This window comes from Hirundo rustica, chromosome 7, assembly GCF_015227805.2.
Source record: "Hirundo rustica isolate bHirRus1 chromosome 7, bHirRus1.pri.v3, whole genome shotgun sequence".
Taxonomy (NCBI): domain Eukaryota; kingdom Metazoa; phylum Chordata; class Aves; order Passeriformes; family Hirundinidae; genus Hirundo; species Hirundo rustica.
In genome coordinates, this window is record NC_053456.1 from 10,219,912 (window position 1) to 10,237,185 (window position 17,274).

General features: G+C 39.1%; 1 protein-coding gene across 5 annotated transcripts in view; it reads left to right on the forward strand.

Moving 5' to 3' along the window:
* The window catches only part of MYLK (myosin light chain kinase), a 197,198-nt gene that overhangs the window by 126,970 nt on the left and 52,954 nt on the right, over positions 1-17,274 (forward strand). For all 5 annotated transcript variants that reach the window (XM_040068945.2, XM_040068948.2, XM_040068946.2 and 2 more), the window contains 2 exons: positions 7,841-7,957; positions 11,317-11,397. In XM_040068945.2, the coding sequence (XP_039924879.1) occupies positions 7,841-7,957; positions 11,317-11,397 (198 nt within the window). The remainder of the gene's footprint in view (positions 1-7,840; positions 7,958-11,316; positions 11,398-17,274) is intronic.

Below are 17,274 nucleotides of genomic sequence, written 5' to 3' on the forward strand. Positions count from 1 at the left end.
ACTGAGGTCAGGATCAAAGGTCAGTCCTGCATCAGGAATCCACAGCTCCAGGACAGCTTCTGGCAGGGGGTGCAGACACTGTCCTCATGTTCACTTGTACCTGCACTGTTACACTTGAATCATGCTTGGCAGTCTCTGTTATCAGTACCTCAAAGCCAGGCTTTCTTCTGCACGTATTTGCCGAGGATCTTGGGAAGAAATATTACACAGGGCTGTAAGTTTTGTCCTTTAATGGAAAGACAAGGAATGAGGATTAGAATTATTTTTTTAAACCTTATTACATACCCTCTGGTACACTGAGAGGGTGCATGATGGTCAATTTTGTTTTTTCCTGACAGTAGCTGCTAGCTTTGGCTCTTGGAGAAGAATGTGTTGCTGCTCTCTCACTGTAAGATTCTTTCATGCCAACTGTTAAGTAATTAACTAGGTATGCATGATACTTTAACTAAGTTCCAAATTTCGTAGAGATTCAGTTTTCTCTTTTTCCCTAATTAGGAACACATACATGCTTGTGAGAAATGAGAGGAGAAGGAATAACCGACTAGAACTGAGAAATAGCAAATTGATTCACTATCAGGAAATACTGTTCAATAGGGAAACTGTATGGTTTAGTCTCACAGTGTTTGGAGCAGCTTTAAACATAGAGAGCAAAAATTACACTGGATGCAGTACACAGCAGGCCAAAGATAAAGTCCCAGTTTCCGTCCTTTGCCCCAAACACTGAAAATGCAACACTGTCACACCCACAGGTGTACTTCAGCAGCAGTGCCTTTGTCAAAGCTTGGAGCAGCATTTAATAGGCCCTGGAGGTGATGCCCTGGAGTCACCCTCACCTGAAAGAAGGTTGAGTCTGTGGGGAAGAAGAGTAATTCAGAGTAAAAATACCTAGCTCACCATAGTGGGTTTAGATGTTGAAAAGCCATTTTTTATTTCTTTGGTATGACCTTGCTCCTCCTTGTGTTCAGCAACAAAATCCACTGTGGAAGAGGATAGACTAGATCTGTTCTTAGACATTTCACCATCTGCTTTTTTGCTGTTGTGATGTTTGGTGTTGACCACAGGGAGTTTTCTCAGATTCACCAGAGATATTTCACAATAACTTTCATGTTCTTAATGAGTTGGATACTGGAAAATTCCCTGTCTAGAGTAATGCATGTCCATCTGTTTCTTAGCCACACTACTAGCCCATCTTAGTATGGAGTGCTGTCCCACAAACTGGTCAGTGTAAGTAATGCATGAACCCCCAGAACACTATGTATTTGTGTTTTGGAAATTGAATTATTCCTCTCTGTCATTCCCAAAAGAGAGGAAAAAAAGAAAAAAAAAGAAAAAAAAAAAAAGGCAAAAAGAGAAAAAGAGACAGAGGTTTGCTCATCTCCTGGTGCCAAACATATTGTGAAGATAAATACATAAAATTCATTTTCAGGAACATGTGATTAAACAATGGCATACTTGGCCAGGAAGGTCAAAATTAGAAGTATACCTGTGTGTAACAAGTTCACAGGACAGGCAAACTATGTAAAAACTATGTGTAATCACTCACTGAAAATAACTTTCCTTGGCATATTTGTTCTAGTTGATAGTGAGGCCCTTTACCAGTTAGAAACAATGCTGTTCACAGGTCTCCTCTGTGCTTGCAGAGCCTTGCTGACACTAAATTTCCCACCCAAGGCAGTTTAGCCTTTGGAGTGCAGGAGAAGGGAGAGTGTATCTCTGTCCTGGACCACTGGAGAAACCTGTGTACAAACACCAGCATCAGAATAGTCTCTGACTGGTAAGGCCTTTGCCCAAAGAAAAGCTAAACCCTGCTCCAAAACTGATCTTCAGGCATATTTATACAGCATTTGTGCTGATTTCTGGTAATTTGTGCTGATTGTTCTGATAATCTGGGGCTGGCAGTGTATTCCATTACTTTGGGGTTAAGTTTAGTTATAAGTCAGAATCTTGGGCAGCATTATCCTGAATGTCACAATTACAACAGTAGTCATGTCATGTTCCTTCCATTTCATATTTCAACTATTTTTCCTTTGAAATCATGAACATCATTACACTTGTTCTTCCATTCCTTTTTACAGTTCCCCAAACAGTTCTCTGTTGGTTGATTGGCATGATTTTTTGCTAAATGTATCATTTTTATGACAAAGTCATAAAAGTGAGCTCTTGCACTGTTTTTCTGACATGGTACAATTTTATTACTGGTTTGATTTTATATTTTTCTTCTTTTAAACTTGTCAGAGTGCAATTATCTACATTGCTGAGATAGATATTAATGTGCTTTTTGCTCATTAAAGATCAAAATAAATGGTTACTAACAATAAAAAGAGGGCACTCATAAATTAGAGCTTTATACATTCATATGGTATGGGGTAGATGATGCTTGGTTAAGAGCTACTTTAATGAGAGATTCCTTTGCTTGAAGTTATAGGGGGCTTTTTTTTGGGGAAAAAAGTTTTTAAGAAGGCTCTAGCAGACATTGCAGTGAACTTAGACATATAAGGACTGAGTAAAACAGTTTTCCTCCCAGGGTGAATCCTTTCAGCAGGACCCATTTTGTTTTACATTTGTATAGCCCTGGCCCAGCAGTGCCCTGTGCCGCTGTCCTGCTGTATGACTCGCTCTTGGACAGAAAATCCACAGAGAAAGTTCTTTCATGGTCCCAAAAGTTGTTCCATAAGATGGCAGTGAAAGGGTTTTGCACAGCATCCTTCGGTAAACAGGCCAGCTGAGGTGTACCAGTGAATACAAGTCTAAACTCCCACATCTGCTATTTTTAAAGTCAGCTTGCTCAGCTTTTTTTTGGATATTTAGTACTCTGACTATATAGATAGAAGAGGAACTGTCTAATATAGACTCAGGTAGCAGTGATGGTGTAGCTTAGAAAATGCCCTGAGTTTGTATTGCTTTGTCTAAGCCAGCATGTTTTTGTTCCCATGTTTCTTGGCAGCATAAAGATTTGGTAATCTTATTAGCAACAATGCCTTAACAACTTTCTTGTGACTTAACTCCTAAATCTTCCTATCAGCCATGCAAATCTATGTCTGCCAGTCTAGCCAAGATCTGCCGTGACTTTTTTGTTTTCTTTTTAATTAAATTTGAGCAAGAATTTGGTGTATAATTAACACGACTCTATGTACTGCTGAAAGTAGATGCATTTTTGCACCTTACAGAAGCTTCTTTGGAAAGTTTAAGGTTAGGAGGATCATCTGAGGGTCGGTTCTGACACAATACCGTGTTTGTCACAGGTCACAGTTCCCTCTGCACTGTCATATATGTTTGAATCCCTCCTCTTCCAAAAAATGCACCTAGTGTGGATTGAAATACAGCAAGAGAGAGACATTTCCTCTAACCACTGGCAATTTATTGCAAAGTCTAACTATTCTAGTCAGAGTTTTGTTATTAAATCAAGAAGCAAAACAATGCCTTATTTCTAACTTGATAGAAAGGCTTTGGCTCTGTAACCAAGATAGCTTTCTCCCTTTTTTTTGAAGCTTGACAAGTCAAACTCTTACTAACTTTCTCTCCATGATGCACTTCATCCAGCCCTTGGAGGCTTGGGGTTGTTTTGGTTTTCTTTCCAATGGCTCCTCTCTAGTTGCTGTTTGTTAGTTCATTATCCTATTTTGAAAAGAGGAAGCAGAATTGTGTGTGGATATCAGCATAGTGAGAAGGAGATCACCTTCCTGTTTCTGCCCTTACTGGAGGTTTTTGGTCCTCCTTCTACCTCACCATGTTGGAACTCATGTTTGTCATTTCTCTATTTAACCTTTAAACCTCCTGAATATTCAGCATCCCTTGCTGCCATCAGTGCTTGTCTTTTCACTATCCCAAGCCCCATTTTCTTTGAATGAATGGGACTCAGCTTAACAAGTAAATGAGATCGTTTAGGAGGATTACCCTGCTATCTTTTCCCTTTCCAAGATTCTTTCTAGCATCTGTAAATTTATAAAAGTTAATGTATGAGTACTTCCACGTCATCGGTTAAAGCATTTAATAATTTGGGTCCAGTCTGATCACAGAGGAAATCCACTAGAAGAAAACTGAGTGACGATTTCCTATCGTCAGCTCCTTCAGGCAATCTTTATTTTGGCAGCTCTAACTCCTCCTAAATCAATTCATAAATATAGTAATGTAGCATTAATTGCAAGCAGAATAATGTGATATATCACAAATATTTCAGTAAAGGTTAAGAAAATTACCTTTGCACAGATACATTTGCTGGTTAAATGTCTAATGTTGTGAATCATGAAGGTAGGTTTCTTACACTATTTTCCTTAATACTGTATCAATAATCAATAATTACATTTGACATTTTTTCTTCTCTGAAATTCATGTGTTTTGTTTTCACTGTTTTTTCTGTTGTCATTGTAACTGTAGTCAGTATTTTCCTGGTCAATTCACTTCTCATTTTTAAACATGACTGTGACACTAGCCCATGTTTCAACTTGCCCAGACAATTTGAGATTTATTAGAAAATCAGCACTATAAGCCAATAAAAAAATTATTATGTCTCCTAGGCACAACTTCTCACAGAGCAGTGTTTATTAATATTGCCTAAATACTCCACAGTACTTTCTTATACCATGAAAGACAAATGAGAAACCCATAAACTGGAGTCTGTATTATGGATAGGAATCAGGAGGCTGGCCAGCTTGATGCCAGTGTGGGGAACGAGACTAAGGAGCTGTTTTTTGTTGCTTTGTGTATTTGTTTTATATCTGAGACTGACTCTCTGTGCAGTTTATTGGAAAGAATGCAGAAGCCTGGAGATATTTTAAACTGTCTTGCACTATTTTTGAGTAAGTCAGAGAACCCTTTCGTAGCTCAAAATTCAAGGGTAAGGCTTTGTGTATTTAAACCAGTCTCCAGTGAACTATCAGCTTCTGTGCCTATTAAGGTCTTTTCTAGAGCTGCACCAGTCCCAATGTCTAAGTGGTAGATTCCAGTATTTATGTTTATTCCAATCCTGCACTTGATGACAGTGTTTAAGGATCATCCATGGACTGGTTCCTAACAAAAATACAAGGTTGGGGTGAAAAGTAGGTAGCAAGGATTTTGAGCTGACTGGGATTTGTGCAGTGCCAGGATTTCAGAATACCCAGCTGGAGTAACCAGTCTGGACTTCCTAGCAGTTCTGAGAAAATAAGCTTGTTTCAAGTCATGATGGGGTTTGCAGAGGAAATACCAAATACTTCATTGAAAGACATTTGGCCCTCTAGCCCCGGGAATTGACTGTAGCTCCAGATCACAGAACATAGGCCCGGTTGGGAAGTTTCCAGTCATTATGAAATCTCATCAAGTTTTGCCTCAGTTTTGGTGGTTAGGTTTTTTTTTTCCTGGTTTTCTATGAGAATGAAGTTTCGACATCCATCAGCCTTCCCTTATACTCCTGATCCAACCTGGCCAAATCTTTCTGATCCATTGGCCAATTTCATACCTAGTCCTAGTAGTCCACAGTTTCATGAATACTAGTGTGACCCAAAGATATATATAGAGTGACCCAAATGATCTCACTTTCCCTTCACTCCTCCAGTGAGAGCTAGTACCATTGTATCTGGTGGTAGCAAGAAGCCCAGCAATCCCCAGGTATTTTGCACGTGCTGTTCCTGTGGAGTTCCTGGGAAGAAAGAAGAACTGGAGGAAGGTAGCATACAGATTATTTCTTCTGGGTGGTGGCAGTTAGGATGAAAAAGGACATGGCCCTTGAAAAAAACCAAATTTCCTTCATCCTCTTTCTCACAAAATAACTTCATTTAATGAGTGTTGAGGAGTGACCCTCTATCACATTAGTCTTCAATGAGCTGAGGAAGAGCTTTTGAGCAGGTAGAAAACTCCTGCAGAAGCTAAAGTAAATTCTGCATTGTTCCAGTCCCTTAATGATTCAGTTATTCTCACAGGCCAGGCTCCTTTACTGCAGTGAGGTGGCCAGAGGTCCCCTTCATATGTATGTGTCTTTGTTCCATAGTTTATGGGCTTTTTCAATGGCATCTTTAGGTTTCAATGTGCAGTCTTTTCTAGTCATGTTACATAGATATATACAAATTCTTAGACTGGAAGTTATCTTTGGCTTGCTCTCCAAATGTCCCTTTAAACAGCAGAGACATGTGAATTTATATTTGCTAGATGCCTTTCTAGATACTTTTCTACTGTCTCTCCTCCATTTGGAATGGAACTGCAGCTCGTGACATTTTTGGCTTCAGCCTGACTCATGGAAAAGCGCTGCCTCAGGGAGGGCATGTGGATTTTCTTTTCACCCTGTGGTTGGCTGAGCATAGCCCATGTGTGTGAAGGGTCAGTGCTCCTCTTCTGAGACAGTTTTCACATGATTTCTCAGGGGACAATAGTCATTATTTAGAGCTGCTTGATTTTGTGGAGGATGCTAAAGAGGGGAAAAAACAATTTTCTTCTAATAGATGTGTGTTTCTGGCAAACCAAATTTGTTGGAAACCATTTGCATGGTTTTTATAAGATTTTTCTTGAATAATGACATCCAGGTTTAAAATGAAAGAAAAATCTGAATGCCAAGAGCATCACTGCTGTGTCCAAAGAGAGTTATTGTCCAAAGAGAACCAATAAACTCCCAAAGTTCTTTGGATGAAGGGGAGTTCTTTTCAAGGTCCTTTCCATGGACCAGTATCACCTGTCCCTGTGCCATCTCCCACATCCCAGGGGATACATTTGATGGGGAGCCTGGGGCTGAGCATTCTGGAAAGGTGCTGGGAAATTTCCTTATATCTCAGGAAACAGGGTAAATATCTGAAAAAAATCCATCTCTTCAATTCTTACATTAGGAATGACTGTGAGAAAGGCAAATTGAGGAAGGGGGAAGGTTTTACTGCAGATGAGAAGGGTGCAGGTGCTCTGGACAGGCCAACAGCAATGGGCAGAAGTGCACAATGCCTCAGGCTGCATTTAGGGGACAGACCCAGCTTCCTTGTGAAGAAGGAGAAAGCAACCTCACACTTCACCTTCACCTCATGAGGGATATTTAGAATGGGAAAATGTGGAGCATTTTAATTGGGGAGGAAAGTACTTCATTGTTCCAAGCAATGCAAGTGAAAGTAAGGGACAAGGTTCTTCTTCCTCATCCCCCATCTACTGGGAACAACTTCTGTTTGGGTTCACAGAGTTTTAAATTTTAAGAGGAAATGTATTTCCCTTGGGTCATACCAAGCTTCCCTCGGTAAATAACGAGCTTATGTTGCATCCTGTTTCTGCAAACCCAATTAAGTCAAATTTTGTGAGTTTTGTTTGAAAAGAAATGGATTTGTTGCAGTGATAAATCTGATTGCCACTAACATATTGGACTTTCTAATGGATGTTTTATAGGCACTTGTTTATTAGGCAGTTAAAAAAAAAAAGTCTTTCAGAGCCATTTTTAAACTTAGGCACTAAGCTGAAGTTCTGCTCTCACATACATCAGTGCTCAGGGGAGTGCTAGACACAAGGCTGAATCAAAACTTTGATAATGGGCATTGGCCAGTAACCCTCTTATTCACAGTCCTACACTATGAGCATTTTGGAAAAAAAGTCACCCGAGTGAGGACTTCTGAGAAGAGCAGAAGAGGTGCTGCTTTGGGTCTTCTCTACCTTTAGGAAACAGTTTGGGGCTGCAGGGACAACTTGGAGTATCCTAGGGAAAAGCAATAAGATTCCAATTTTTGATTTATTTAGCACTAATAAGGCTCCAATAAAGTTGAACTTTTAAGGACAGCTTTTCCTAGCAGAGAAGATCACCTGTAGTGAAGGACTGGCTTGTCTGATGCCTTCTGATCCTTACTAGCACTAAGGTTTTTGTGAGCTGCAGCCTAACGTGCATTTGATCTCTCCCTCCTTGGCACAGGGACACTCTGCTCACTGACCATTGAGAAGGCCATGCCCGAAGATGGGGGAGAGTACAAGTGCATAGCTGAGAACCCAGCAGGGAAAGCTGAATGTGCTTGCAAAGTGGTGGTAGAAGGTGAGTACTGTGCTGGGTACAAGATAACCCTTCCTTAGAACTTCCTCCTTTCCAACTTACTTCCCAAGAATGACCATTGTGAGCTACTTACACACGCACACACACACAAAAAAAAAAAAAAAAAAAAAAAAAAAAAAAAAAGAGCTCTACCCCCTTCCCTTCTGCACTTTTTGGTCAATAGATAATTTAATGTCTACCATAAAGAACCATGAGCAGAGAGCCAGTACAGAACCAAGGGCTCTGGATGCTTTGTGGAATAATTTGTATTCTCCTGCTGCTCACTGTATTCCCAGAAGGTTTTTAGAGCACTAAGCTGAACTTATAAGGTATGTTTCTGATCTGCGTGCATCCTTTGAGAGCCAGTGAGAGCTCCCTGTGTGAGTCTGGGTGTCAGTGTGCCTCAGCAATGCGTGTGGCACATTTCTCACTCTACAACTCCCCAGATATTTGCATTCACAGATGTTTGGTCACTTGGTTTCCTAGTGTAAATGAGCAAAAATAAACAAACTTTCAGCTCAACCACCCTTGTGTTCCATTGTCTTAGAAATGGATAGTTTACCGACTGAGGCATTTGTTTTCAGCCATAGTCATGCTGATGACACCGTACTCTTGTTAAATAGTCTTGGCCTTGGGCAAGGCCTAGGTGAGGTTGAGCGAGACACAGATCTATAAAGCTGTCATGGAGTTTAAATTATTTACAGAGTTTTAAGTAAGCAAATGTTCTTCTTATCAACTCACCTTCTGCCGAGCTTTTTTTTTTTTGAATAATCTGAGACTTTCCATTGTGACTAAAACGAACACAAAACTAGACTACAAGTCTAATAACAGAACCTGGGTACTGAATCTTCACAGCTGTGTTGCAGATGTGGTATTTGTGGCAGGAGGTCCAGAAAAGAAAGCTATTATTTTTTTCCTAATGTTACATGACACAAGGTAAGAATGTGGTTCTGTAACTCCTCACTAAAGGTCAGTCTTCATGTAACTAGAAAAGGAATTAATTACACATAAACTTACAATTAAATATACCAGTAGCTTCTGTGATACTACAGTTACAGCATAATCTGTCTTAGATATTTGATAGGTTATTGTTTATGGTTCTGTAATTTAAAATAATAAATTTTATCAGTGCTGAAGTTCAAAGAAGAGGCTTTAAGCAAAATCTAGTCCCTGAAACACCTTAACCACCACAGATTCAGAGTGTTGTGTTGAAGGATCAGGTCATCAAAAGCTTAGAATTCATAGTTCTCTAGAGCTGATCAAGCAACTCTTGTATCAGTCACTTATGTGTTTTTCCTCTGTCTTCTGATCTCCTTCTAGTAGTTGCTTTTCTCCCTGAAGCTTCCTTTAGCCTATTTCCCACTTCAAGTTTCCTGCTGGACAATGCAGGTAGAGTTTGGCTTGCAAAGTCCTGATCATGGGGGGCTGTGAGCTCCTTGCCTGATGATGTCAATGGCATTACCTCAGCTGTCTGGCTTTCTGTGGTGGTGGCACCCAAGGCATTAGGAGCTCACTGCTCACATCATGTTGGGCACCAGGATGGCCACATTCCTTACCTCAATGCTGGCTGCCTCATCCGCCTTTTTCATTCTCCACTGGCACACTACCGAGAAGAGGTTTTTAACAAATGGCACCACAGCAAACTCCAGCTATTTAGGAAAGACGCCATTTGATATCCCATGTCTGAGACTGGCAGAGAGGATGACTGTTATTTTTAAATTAGGATTGTGATCTAAAACAAGAGTTCAGATTTCTCCCTTCTTCAGCCCACTGTCAGGATCCCAGAGGCTGATTTTTAGACTAAGAAATCATAATCATTATAATTCTTTTGACATCAGGGTATCAAGATTGGAGCAACATTTGACTTCGGTTGGCAGATCTGTAGAACCTGAGTGTCTGAACTCTTATACAGCCTCCTGCTCTGAATTATTTACTAGGAGGTTCTCTCTTCCTCTGTTAACTTTTTAAGAAACTTAGATGAATTTTCACATACTGGCACCTAGAAGAAGGTGACTAAAATAGCTGTTTCCATACATTTATGTCATCTTTTTCTCTGGTAGCTAACAGCTCTCTCACTCACAAATATTCTGAAAGCTGAATATTTAAAAGCTGTAAAGTGATACAGCTACTGCTGAGATCATAATCTATAATCATAATCTTTCTTCCAAAGATAAATTTCAGGATCAAACAATCTAACAAGCAGAGCTTTTTAGGATTTGCATTTTAGGTCACAGAATCCTAGAATGGTTTGGATTGGAAGGGACCTTAAAGATCATTTTGTTCCAACCCCTACCATGGCCAGGGAGCCCTTCCCACAGATCAGGTTGCTCAAAGCCCCATCCAGCCTGGACTTGAACATCCCCAGGGATGGGAATCCCGCAACCTCTTTGAGCAACCTGGGCCAGTGCCCCTATAGTGAAGAATTTCTTCATAATATCTAATCTAAATTTTGCCCCTTTGAGCTTAAAGCCATTCCTGCTTGATGTGGCACTACAGATGCTTGTGAAAAGTCCCTCCCCAGCTCTCTTGGAGCCAGTTCAGGTACTGGAAGGTCTAAGGTCTCCCCAAAGCCCTCTTCTCTTCAGGCTGAACTGCCCCAGCTTCTCAGCCTGTCTTCCCTCATAGGAGAGGTGCTCCAGCACTGTGATCATGCTCAGCTTGGAATAACCTTAAAAAAAAATGCACCTTTTATTTATATCTCATGTGGGATACACATGGAAGGGATCTTTATTGGCTCCTAGCTGTTGTTGTAGCCTGCAATGACGAGCAGTTTCTGGATAAGAGCTGTGAAATTCTGAAAACACTAGAATCTGTCAAACTTCAGTCCTGTGGTGTCCCTTTTGCTGTTTCTATTTAGGAATAAACAAATGGTCAATAATATCTTCTTGGGAAGAGTTAAACAGATGGAGGAAATGTTACTCTTCAAAATGGGTTAATCTGAATTGATCACATAGACAGTGGAATAGAAGAATTACATGGCAAGAGATTCTTTTGAATGAAACGTTGTTTTGATATGGCTTTGTTTCCTTTTTCTCTGCACTCCCTAACACAGCTTTGTGCATATTGCATTTGGCCTATTCAGCTAAGATATCTATCAGCTTAGATGGGATCTCTGGTCTAGCTGCTTACTTGGGTTCTTAGTGCAGCTGCTTTTGTAGAGTGTTTTTCCTTCTCTGCTCCCTCTTCCTTTCCAAGTGTGACAGTCTCCAGCAAATCTGTGCAGAAAATTCTTCTTAAAAGCCTAAAGGACAGCAATTTCCTCTAACTTTGCAGAAAGATCCAAAACAAACCTTTTCTTAGACAGCTTTTTCGTTATTGATTTTCAAATAGGATTTGTATTTTATTATTTGTTTTGATTACAGATGCCTCAAAGACCTCAAAGCCTGCTGAGAAGAAGACCAAGAAGCCTAAGACCTCACTTCCCCCAGTGCTGCCAGCAGAGAGTAAGTGCCTGTGATTTGATTTGCTGTCTTTTCAGTGGAAACAAAGGAGTGCTTTGGGATTCTGTGGTCATCCCCTTCTGTTTGCAGACATAGTATCAGAAGCCTGTGCTGTTTCTTTAGCCCTTGTACTTAAGTCATGTGAAACGAGTTTTTGCCATGTGGGGATTAGAAGGAAGAGCCCAAACTGTGAGTTCAGACCTCACCCACTCTACTCTCTGTTTTTATAATGGTGCAATAAACTTGTGACACCAATTTATTTTTGGCTGCCTCTCAAAGAGCACAGAAATACTCGAGTAGTTTTCTTCAATTTGTGGTGAGTCCTGTGTAGACAATATGAAGTTTTACTGTTGGTAGGCAAAACATCTTGACTGAAATGCCCTGTAGAATAATCTGTTCTTTTTGGTTTTGCAAATTTTACATTCTTTCTTTTAAGCCTAAATGCTTAACTTGCTTTTAATGCTTTCTGAAATAATAAATTAGTTATAAATTCCCAAGTTTGTTACTCAGTATGTATACATTTGGTTAAGAGGAAACTTTAATGGTAAAGGCAGCACAGTAATGTCAGTTTAGGAATTCCTAACACCAGTACTACTTATGAAATTAAGGGATACAAATATCTCTTAAATCAAAACTGGGCTTTGAAAATTGTTTCTTTAACATGTCCACCAGGTGAGTTCCTAAAAAGATGTAAACACGTGGCTTAATGGAAACATTAAATATTTTATCCAGCTCTCTCAAAAAATAAAAAACAAATAAACTCAAATCTGGTCTTCCAGCAAGAACATTTTCAGCTGCTTTCAGCAGGACTCGGAGCAGTTTTATACTGATTGATGATCACAGGTAGTAATTGTGCTTCTGGAAATGTGACTTACATCAAACTTTGCCCTGGGCTGCAGCTATTTCTGAGTTGCTGGCTGAGCATTGTAACTCTCTCTCCAGCCTCTCTTTGGGGGTATGGGAAGAGCCACACTGACATTCTCCCTCTCTGCACATGAGCTCCAAGTGCCATAAATAATAGCAGTTATGAACAATGATTTCGTTATTCAACATTGACAGAAAAGAAAATTTTGTAGCCATTTAAATCTCCACGGAACAGTGTTTTGAATTATGTTTTCTATGCACACAACACACACATTTCCTCTGATCCTCCCAGCAGTGTTATCAATTGCAGCTTTCCCAGGAGAAAGTGTGAGCTGGGAACTAAGTCTAAATATGGAGATACATGACCTGATCCACATCCTGCTTCTTTTCCTTCTGGTTTTAGTGGAAGTTAAAATAGATAGCAAAACAGAAGCTACCAGCTCGGGCTGAAGAAATATTTGAGAAAAGAAGGTTGAAATCATGGGGAATGTTTTTTCTATATGACATATAATTTCAGTGTTTCAAGTTCCTGAGCTTCTCATAAGCTCTTTTTTTCAAAATACCTTTAAAACATCTTTCCTGATGATAGTAAACATCAAGGTAACCAGAGAGAGTGTTAGGACACTGGACTTTGAAAGAGTTTTTGGAAAAGCTTTGAAGAAATACGTATTTAATTTTAAAAGGATTTGGCAGCAGAGATTTCACTGGTGGTTTTTTAACATCTGAGTCTCTGAGGAATGTGAGCATTTGTCTTCTGAAATAAGTTTATATTTGTATGTTTGTCAGGGGCAAAATATACGAAACATATCCAGCAGACTACACAGTTTCAATCTAAACTGAAATTCTTATCAGATGTAGAGATTGTAAAGTTCCTTACCTGAAAGAGAATGGGTTTACAAGTCAGATGTTTGTCTATCTTTCATGCATATCTCTTGAAAAGAAGGCAAATAGAGAATAACTGTGAATTAAGATGTCACAGTCTATTAAGGAGATATATTTTTACTCTGATCTTTTCTGGTCTTTGTTGCCACATCAAGTTACCAACAATCCTAATGGCAAATAGAGTGTACAGATTGATACTGAAGTAAGAGAGAAAAAAATGCTCTGATGATGATTAGAATTAATAATGAATAGATTCTGAATTTTGAGTACTGAATTCAGTCACAGCAGTATATACTCTGTGGGATAGAGAGACTATGTACCCTCTGTACTTTTTAGAAATACTTTTCAGGGAAAAGATCCCTATTTTCCACATTGTGTAAAGAAGTGCAAGTCAAATTTCATGGTTAGCAGCTATGTCATCCTTTTCTCCCTTCAGATAAGTTACAAGTGATCCTCGGGTTTTTTGCCCTAGTAGAAACTTTAAGGAAAGTAATTAACTTTAGACTCCTGAAAGCAAAGATCAATACATTTATTTTTGAGGAAAAGAGTGAATGTTGTCAGTATGTTAACCTGCAGAATTTGTCTCACTGTGAGAATCGTTGCTGACTCGGGTCATTTGGCTGCTCATTCTGACAATGTTATTTAATTAATGGAAGCTTGGAGTTTATAAGCTACAGAAATCCAATAGTAAGCAGAATTTGGGACATTGCTTCCTTTGATATGCAATACATACTGGATTCTGGTGTAGAATAAGAAGAACATTATGAAGAAGCTGTGTGTCATTCAGTGATTAACAACATCTTTGAAAGGATGCTTGCAGTGTTTACTGCAGAAAGATTGCTCCCATGCTGGCAAATTACAAAACTTACAATGTATTTCCTTTTGCTCAGAATTAATATTGTGTCACTAGAATTTAGTAATAATTATGCAACCCTCTAAGGATAAATAGAATAAATAATACCATTTCTGAGAACAAGAAACAGATTCACCTTTGAATCTGGGTGAAATAAAAGAGAAAAGAGAGGAAGGGCACCTCTGGAACTGGTTCATTCTTTACTGACTGCACTGACTTGGGCTTTGTCACTTGGGTCTTTGCTCAGTGGATGTCAAATGGTACTGAGTTACAATAATAAAGTTATGTTTCTTTTAAAAGAGGCAGTGGAAAATTGGATCCTTTCATTATTTATCATGCTGCATACTCGGTGCCATGCCAGAACTATCAGTGGGTAATGTAAGGGTCCCCTGGCTTCACACAGCCCTGTTGCAGAAACATGAAGCCAAAAATTCTCACCACTTGAACGCTTCTCTAGAAAGCTTTGAAACTTCCATGAAGAGATTTAGGAATCCAGTTTCCTTTGAAATTAGAACTTAATTTGAAGTAAGCTTAAAGGGAATTGCTTATTTCAATTACCAAAGCCACTCGCAAAATCTTCAGTGCCTATTAAATAAATGTTTTTTGTCACAGCAGACTGTGGAAAAATCAAAGTGCTGCTTGAAATTTTAAAGAGTAAATAAAGATTTGAATGCTTACAAATAAATATTCCTTTTTCAAAAAAAAAATATTACTACTCCAAACTCGCAAATATTTTGTTGTCCTTAATGTGTCTTAAGCAGAGGACCAAAACAGAAGGAATTAGCCCAAGATGAGGCAGATATGTTTGCAGGTCTAGAGCGCAGCTTTCTTATCTTCAGCCTCAGGATAAGTTTGCATGCAGTATTTAAGATAGTATAGATTTTTTTTAAGTGGCATCACAACAATTTACATAAAACATGAGCTTTCCAAAAGGACTTTTTTTCAAAGGCTTTTTTGAGATTTGCTGATGAAAAAGGAGTATTACAGCAGTTAGGTTCTATTTTTCAAACTTGCCCACGGCTGAGCTGTGCAACATAACTTTACTATAGTAGGAAGAAACTGTATCCCACTTATTGCTACTGCGGAAAAAAAATTAATGCCTTAGAAAATAATCCTCATAAATCTAAGCATTGGATTAAAGTGTTTGGAAAGAAATGCCCAATGTTTTTTGTAGGGCTAATTCACAGCACTGCTTCCAGTAAATATTAAGAAATGGTAATTATCACCTGTCACGATCATTGTTATGAAAACCTAACAGGATATCCTGGATTCCCTCCTCTGAGTAATATTTCTTAAACCCACTGTTCTCATCTTCAGACCACATACACTGAAGGGCTGACCCAGCATAGAGTTTTATTGCACAAATGTAAGTCCTTCTACTCAGATAAAAATAAAGTTACATCAAAGAAAAACCTTGACTACACACCTGCAAGTTATTTAGCAGTATTTGGTAGCTTGTTAATAGAACTTTTTTATATATGCTACTATATAAAACACTTGATTTCATGTCAAGCACATTTTTGGTTAGGTAGCTGTATTCTCTTGCTGATTGTTATTAATAAAATGTCACCACTGACATTGTCTAGATCAAATCCTCTGGAAGGTTTCACTGTTACCTTCCCAGACCTGAATTTTTAACATTATTGGTACTTGAACATATGGCTGAACCATGAGCCATAAAAATAAATATGCTATTCAGGACCCCTTATTATGTTCATATGTTCTTGTCCATAGTAGGGAGATATTCTTGTCCATAGTAGGGAGAATTCTAACTGTTAATCACCATGGAAAAATTATGAGTCAGTGGCCAAGTGATTAGCATGCAGTTCTGTTATTTACTCTTCAATGAACAATCTTGTTAGAGAATCCAAGTCTGCAAGCACCATTTTAAGAAGACGTTATTAAAACAATAAACTTGATGTGTCCAATTTAGTTAATAGATAACTAAATCAGTAAATACTTCAAGTTTTCTGTTGATTTCCATTCTACTAAAATAATATGAAACACAGCATAGAAGCATATGAAATGTTTCAAAACCTTCATTTCACGACAGATAGTTTTCTGTAAAACTTGCCACTTTCTAACTGAGGAACTCAATTACTAAGGAAGTTGCTGTTCAGGTCAGAGATGTTCTTTTAATTGCAGAAATGTGGGCACTGGGCAGCAGCTATGATCAGTGACTGCTGCTGACCTCTTTGGTCAGTGAGATAGTTTGAGATGCTCTTGAGGGTCAGTGAGGCTGTCCAAGCCAGTTCCCTCAGTCCCATTCATTTCCCAGCAGGCTCGTGCTGCTCTGCTCCTGGCTGTTGAGAGATCCAAGACATTTTCTGCACAGTGAATGCAAGTACTTTGTGTGTTTGAACAGTATGAATTACACTGTCAGAGAAGCCTCTAACCAAGCTTTTCAAGGAAAAATTAATCTTTTTTCCTAAGGTGAAAATTCCGCTCTTACTACCTGTAAATCAAATTGCCATTAGCTGCCTTTAAGACCTAAATAGGATTTCTCTGAAATTCTAAATTATGAAAGGTGCTGCCTTCATTCCTGAGGCTTGGGGGTCCAAGGGTGAATAGCTGTGTCACAGGGCCCGACAGTCAAGTTGGGCTGAGGCAAAAAAGCAATGCAAGATTTAAACTGATGATCCTGAAGGTTGGTTGCTTCCATAGATGAAAAATAAATCTGTTACTGTATTAAATGTACGTGTAAAATGAGCAATGGAGAAACACTAATTTGTTGTCCAAGTCCCTTCTCTGAGTGCCCAGTTCAGCACTGTTTCTCTAATGCTGGGCATGCATTTTGAATCTCTGCCAAGTTACTTTACAGCTCTCATCGTACTGACATTTTCTGAGTTAATATTGGCACAGAACAGTATTTTCCATGTGTATTCATGGAGTCCATCCTACATATCTGAATGTTGACAGAAAAAGGCAGACTTGACTGTCTTATGCAGAGAAAAATGAATAGTTTTAACAGTGTGACCTTGAACTGAAGAGGTGCCATGCTTCATTAATTTCCAGTTAAGTCATTGGCTAGAAATTGCACATCTATACATATGTAATTATAGGCATATAATAGAAGCATTAAGTTTCTTCTCTATAAAACAGGGACCTAAGTCCATTGGCTAAATTAATGCCCAAAAGCATAAAGCACCTAGCTTTTCCCACTGAAACCATTTGGAGCTCCTGAGTGTCCAGGTGACCTGGCAGTGTTTTCCTATGGAACAGACTGGGTAGCAGGATAGTAACCTACCTTACATTCCTGTCCCTACACGCTTGGGCACAGC